The sequence below is a fragment of the Anneissia japonica genome, unplaced genomic scaffold (genome assembly GCF_011630105.1).
Source record: "Anneissia japonica isolate Jap-2015-1 unplaced genomic scaffold, ASM1163010v1 scaffold3334_len1275209_cov185, whole genome shotgun sequence".
NCBI classification, from domain to species: domain Eukaryota; kingdom Metazoa; phylum Echinodermata; class Crinoidea; order Comatulida; family Comatulidae; genus Anneissia; species Anneissia japonica.
In genome coordinates, this window is record NW_022738561.1 from 1,133,752 (window position 1) to 1,140,309 (window position 6,558).

At 38.0% G+C, this 6,558-nt stretch overlaps 1 protein-coding gene across 1 annotated transcript in view; it reads left to right on the plus strand.

Moving 5' to 3' along the window:
• Positions 1-6,055, plus strand: part of LOC117117657 (tripartite motif-containing protein 45-like) — an 8,485-nt gene extending 2,430 nt beyond the window's left edge. The window contains exon 2 of the mRNA XM_033262046.1: positions 3,799-6,055. Coding sequence (XP_033117937.1) covers positions 3,799-5,448 — 1,650 coding nt within the window. The 3' untranslated portion in view covers positions 5,449-6,055. The remainder of the gene's footprint in view (positions 1-3,798) is intronic.
• The last annotated feature ends 503 nt before the right edge of the window (positions 6,056-6,558 follow it).

Sequence of the window (6,558 nt, forward strand, 5' to 3'; positions counted from 1 at the left end):
TTTGATTGACAGTGCTAGGTACTGTAGATATGAATATTGACAAAAATATCATTAATCTGGCGGCCATCTTGAAATCCAATATGGCTGCGCCATCTGACATAATTTCTGATGATTGCATGACACTCCCTGATATTGAAAACATGGGTAATGATCTTCAATTGGAGTGATATGTGCTGTAAATATGAATACATAGGATAAAATTAATTATTTTGGCGGCCAAATTAAATTTCAAGATGGCGGCCATTTTGAAATTTAATATGGTGGACTTCTGACATAATTTCTGATGGCTGCATGGTAGTCCCTGATATCGAAAACATGGGCAACGGTCTTTGATTGACAGTGCTAGGTACTGTAGATATGAATATTGACAAAAATATCATTAATCTGGCGGCCATCTTGAAATCTAATATGGCTGCGCCATCTGACATAATTTCTGATGATTGCATGACACTCCCTGATATTGAAAACATGGGTATGATCTTCATTTGGCAATGACATATGCTGTAGATATAAATATATTGGCTAAAATCAAATATTTTGGCGGCCATATTGGATTTCAAGATGGTGGCCATTAGGTGGCGTTATTTTTTGGGGTCTATTTTTTTTAATGATCTTTAGGTGCCATAGTATATCACTGTGGGAAGTTTCATGCTTTCTTCCAGAATTGCACGATTCTATCTGAAATTCAACCTTAGCCGCTCTACTATATATATATATATATCTTAAAAGACCTGGCTTGAGATTTATGGATTTAAGATTTTTTTTAATCACGCTTAGGGCTATGTATAACGTGTACTGATGCATATTTACATGTTTTAGAAGTATTCATTTTGAGTGATCCCAGGAAAGAATTTGTATTGGCTCAAGAACAAACTTTAAAATTTTAACACTGTGTACAAAAGGGGGGGGGGGCGCTTCTCCCACCTGGATACGTCCCTGCAGGGGGATATCGATCGAACAAGCCGTTTAAAATCTTACGACGAGAGTCCTAGTCGCTGCTCCGAAGTTACAGGGATTGCCTGAGCGATAGTCCACTATATTCCCTACCCAACGATTGAGTAATTAAATTCGCAGCTTTGTGGAGCACACGATAGCCACACGGCAGTGTCACAGGGATACCCGGGAGGCACGCTCTAGTTTAGTAAAAGTGCTGAAACGGGTGACATGTTCGGGTCTGCTTTTTCTCTTTGTCTATGGTCTTAGTATATTCCTAAGTTCGCTGATAAGCACATAGGCCTCTACATAAGCAATGCCTCGCCATATAGGCCCTATAATTAGGTTTCTATAGGCCTTATAGGCCTACAATTTATACATCCGTACATATATTAGAGGACCTGACTAAACTATGTATGCACTTAAGATATAGGAGAGAATATCTCAACTGATATAGACTAATATGAACCCTTTGGACAACATAGGATGTGTGCCAAAATCTGTATCTGGGACGAACAACCTGAAAATTACCACACCATTTTTTAAATGGACACGCCCCCTTTTTCATTGGAAGTGCTACTTTAAGCAGCAGGCTAGACAATGTGAGTTTTTTTCTTTTATTGAAGAACAAATATTATGAGGGGATCAAATTTCAGAAATCTCAACTTAACCACAAGTCCCGTTCATATGGAAATTAGCTTAAATAGGCCTTTGCAAAATAAGAACACGTCGTAGATTAATACGGTAGGTCTTATTCATATGTGCTTGTGTATGTGTTCATATATAAAACGAAATTAGTAGGCCCTACAGCTTAATAGGCAAGCGATACATAATATGAAACGAGGAAATGATTTGAGACAACTATACTATAGTCATAAAGAATGTGATTTACCAAAGTAAACATACGTTAGTTTCATACGTGTCACGTAGTCTAGATCGCCCACGTAGGCCAATAACACACAGAGACTTTCATAGAACACAAAACACTGTTTCGATCAATTTAATTTCATAAACAAGCTTTAATCATGTCTCTCCAACCGATTGGCATGCATTTAAAGAATTATATCAATAGGCCTATATAATACACATGTTAGACATGAGTACAAACAAATTTTGTCTACCCAATCAATATACATATCCAAAAGTTATATCAATCTAAATGGACATGATAATCAAACATACGGTACTTAGTATAATCAACGAACTATTGTCTCTCCAAAGAATTATCATGAATATCCAACAAGTTATATTAATCTATAATAACGGACATGATAATCAAACATACTTAGTACAATCAACAAACTATTGTCTCTCCAATACATTATCATGTGTATCCAACAAATTACACCATGGACATGACAAGATAATAGACATAAAAACAAAAATAAAATTAAAACTTCCCACCACACTAGTCCCCGTACTCTGTGCGCCTGCTCCACTACGCTAAACACCCTGACTGTGCGCCTCTCCTACTACGCTTAAAGAACTGATTTTTCTAAGACAGAAAAAGGTTGTTTGAAAAACTGGGGAATGATGAACGAGATACAGATTTTTGAATATTTAAAAACTGGGGGGGAGGGGCGCAACTACCCATTTTTACACCTTTTTCCCCCAGTTTTTAAATATTCAAAAATCTGTATCTCATTCACCGTTGCTCAGTTTTTGATCAAACTACTCTTTTCTGTCTTAGAAAAATCAGTTCTACAACATATCAAAATTTTTTTTCCTCCGGAGCCTGACTTTAATGGACACCCAACTCTGTTTACTGTATCTCACCGCACTGCCTTGCCTCTATGGGTCGCGAACACCAAGTATCGGCTCGAGTTCCTATATCGGCTAAGACCAATCTTCCTTCAGACGAGCGATCAATTAGTACCAGGGAGTCAGCCTTAAAATTAAAATAACCAACGATACAAAATACGAGAACAAGATATGAACATAAATATTAACACATTTTATGCGGGGTATTTCAATTATTATACCACGATATTTTATGTTAAGCCTCTACCACGGGATCCACAACCGCATTGCTATTCTCCGCCTCACGTGGTCCTACCCTACGACTTAACGGCAGGCATGCACTGTGCTGTGTTAACAGTTCACTTGCCAATTGACACTGGAGCAGAGAACGATTCGTCTGGCTTCACAACGATATGCCACCTTATGCATATCATAATTAGCTACCCACGTGCATATCTCATCGTATCTTAATACCATTTGTATTGGATTGACAAACTGATGATTTGTGACAATACGGTTTATATTTATGCTAAAAAAAATCAAAAGCGTTCTATTTCATGATCATGGGAGCCGTCTATGAAATTAACAGCAATGACAATGTATGTCGTCAGCTATTTGGGGAGTGCAAATATCTCAGCCTGGTGCCTGAATACCAACAATAAGCAGGCCGTGTATGTATGATGGACAAAACTGCTGCATACCATTAAGAAAATAATGGAATCGCCCGTTGTATTCAGGTACATTATTTTCTTGAGTGCTGCCAGAATAAGAGGAGATTCATTTATTTTCTTTATGCTCAAGGGCGAATAATTTAATTTCCTTTGCCTTGACCTTGTCCTTTGACCATTATGTACCATTCCACCAAATTTTATGATGATCCATTCATAATGTTTGCGTAATCTTGCTTACAAACAGCCCGGCAAAACGACAGTAAAACAGACAGCAGTTAATACATTACATAATAAGCTCCTTGGCGGATCGTAATAGCAAGGAGGTATACCTCCATGTTAATAGTTACCACTTGTTACAGTATTGGTTATTACTTTTAGATCATTAAAACTGTCACATTGCATAGGATGTTTAATTGTTTTGTATTTTTTATGTTTTTGTCCTTCATTTTTACAGCCTCCGAGGTATCTTTCCTGTCTTCACACAATTTGCTACTCATGCATTCAGGAAATCGATGCCTCAAATAAGAAACCAAACACTCTACTTCAATGCCCGGTTTGCTGCGCAGAATTTTCCGCATCAGATAACAGTGGTGACGTGCTTCCAGGTTTATTTTTTCTACAGAACTTAACATTCTCCCAGAAGGTTTTCGATTTCATAAAAGGAAAAGATGTAACAATAGAATGTCAGAATTGTACTGAAGATACATCCACGTACTACTGTCAGACTTGTGACTATCCTCAATTCTATTGTGATGAGTGTATCACTGCGCATAATAAGCTGCGCTTCAACAAGCTGCATGTGTCACAGGCTCTCAACGACATGAAAGCAAAGGGTACACTCCCAGTTATTAACCAAATTAACAAAACAAATGTATGTAAAGCACACAACAAAGAGTTATCGCTGTTCTGTCAACTTTGTAAGAAAACATTGTGTACTAACTGTGCAGCACTAGATCACGCGGACCATGAGCAGTTTGCAGAGGAAATATACTCCACATCATTCGAGATTCGTAGAAGTGTAGTAAATAAACTGTCACACTTAACAAAAGAGATTGGAGTCCTGTCAACCCGACAGAAACATATTAAAAACGAACAGACACGCCTGTTGAGTTCTTATATTAAGACAGCCGAAAACATGACAAGATTTTTCGATGAGATGAGAAAGTGTATCGGACAACGTGAAGCTGTGCTTCACAAACAACTTATGGATTTGGTAGACATCAAGACCAAAGCTTTAGAAGTTGATCGTGACTCAACAAAGAACAAGATTCGGATTATGAATCAACAAGCACAGTTCTTAAAGTGTTTCAATGAATATAGCAGTGATTATGATCTCGTGACGTCATTAGAGGGCGTCAGCGATCAACTGTGTAACAGAAAAACTGCCATTGAAGAACCAATTGACAACGGTAGTATTATCTTTAAAGTTGGTAATGTGACGTCGTTAGAGCACTCAACGACGACTGCTGACGCAGCTACTTCTGGTGGGCTTGACGTCTACTTGGAACAAATCCCAGGCGTTTTTTCTAAGCTTGGTGTCATAAAGAGAACAACCACAGTTGCTTGCCGATCGCATGCGTCCTTGAGCATAACTGGAAGAGTTATCGAGATCACGATACAGGCGATCGGTAAGAATAAGAAAATATGTACTACTGGTGGTGACTTGTTTATAGCTGAGGTTGATGAGCCATCTGGATTAACTGTGTTTCCACCCATCACTGACAATGAAACGGGTGTATATGCATTTAAGTACCATTGTAAAAGTAACGGAAACTATGTTCTTCGGATATCCTTGTTTGGTTGTAAAATTCAAGGAAGCCCTATGTACGTTATCGCCGATAAATACGGGGTGAGTGTAAGCGGTGATGGCGCTGCCTATAATGAAATCGATGAGCAACCGTATGGTAACATAATCATATCAACGGATGGCGAACATATGGGAGATGGCATAAAAACTGAAACAAACATATCTATGCCGCCTACCCCTCCACCAAGGCCAAAAATTGTTTACGAAACAGTGCTCCCCGTTAAGGGTGTTTCAAAAACAAAGCAAAAATTCAGTAGTCTCAATAAAAGACTCTATCAGAATGTAAAGAAAAAGTGATGTTTGTGAAACATTCCTTTAATTGATTCATTAATTGGTTCATTTAAGTCGTTTTTAATTTATCAATTCATTTAGGGCTACTTGTATATTAAAAATACATAATAGTTACTTATTCAAAAGTCTAACAAAATAAGGTACGGTATTGAGCTTTTCAGAATCGTCCAGTTTTTGAACGAATAAGGGAATGATCACTGTGTTTCTCAGATTGTATTTTACTACTGTAATTTGTTTCGAATGTTGGATGCCGAACAAATTTCTGTGCAAATTTAATAGTTAGGGCCTAAGCTTTCTCTCGTTCACATAATTTGTCTAGGCCTATAATTATTTAGCAGTGAAATGCGTGCAATGGTCATACTGATTTCCCAAAAAGGCTCGTTTTTTAAGCTTTTCAAGCATGTTACTCAGTTCAAAAGTGAGACACCAGAGCATCCCAAACAGGGGCAGCATATTCAAAGAGAGATTTTACATAGGTCTATACTTTATAAACAATAATCAACTCATCCCATGACAAGTGAACTAGTTTTTGATTTTGAGTAGGCCTAGTTTTAACACAAAGCTTCCCATTAGCTCTTTCCTACGTCATCGTAAATAAACGTTTATAAAGAAATGCTTGTGTCATCATTGTGTTATTTATTCAATTTAACATTGTATGCATTGTATTTGAAACCTCTGTTTCTCAAAGTTTTTAATTACACGCAGGGTAATATACTCTCGATTCAGCGCCGCAGCAGTAAAATCCTAGTTTGATTCCCAGCCAATTGATCAACGGTCTAAGCAAAAGAAAATATAATATCCTTAGGCCTACATTATTGCCTTCAGGGATGTAGCCAGGATTTTGAAAGGGGGGAACCGTTATGCGAATTACGTAGGACCCCGGCGGGGTCAAGGGGGCGAATCCCCCTGTGAAGTAGCGCACTGAACGTTCTTAGGGCTGTTTGAGAGGATAAAGTGAAAATTGCAATAGACGCATTATAAATAAGCGCAAAAATAATTATATAATAAATGAACAGTGGCAGATCCAGGAATTCGAAAGAAAGGTGAACCAGGGAGGGACTTTCACAGCCCCACCATGGTTGGGGCTGAGGTAAGAAAATTTATGATTAGGGCATC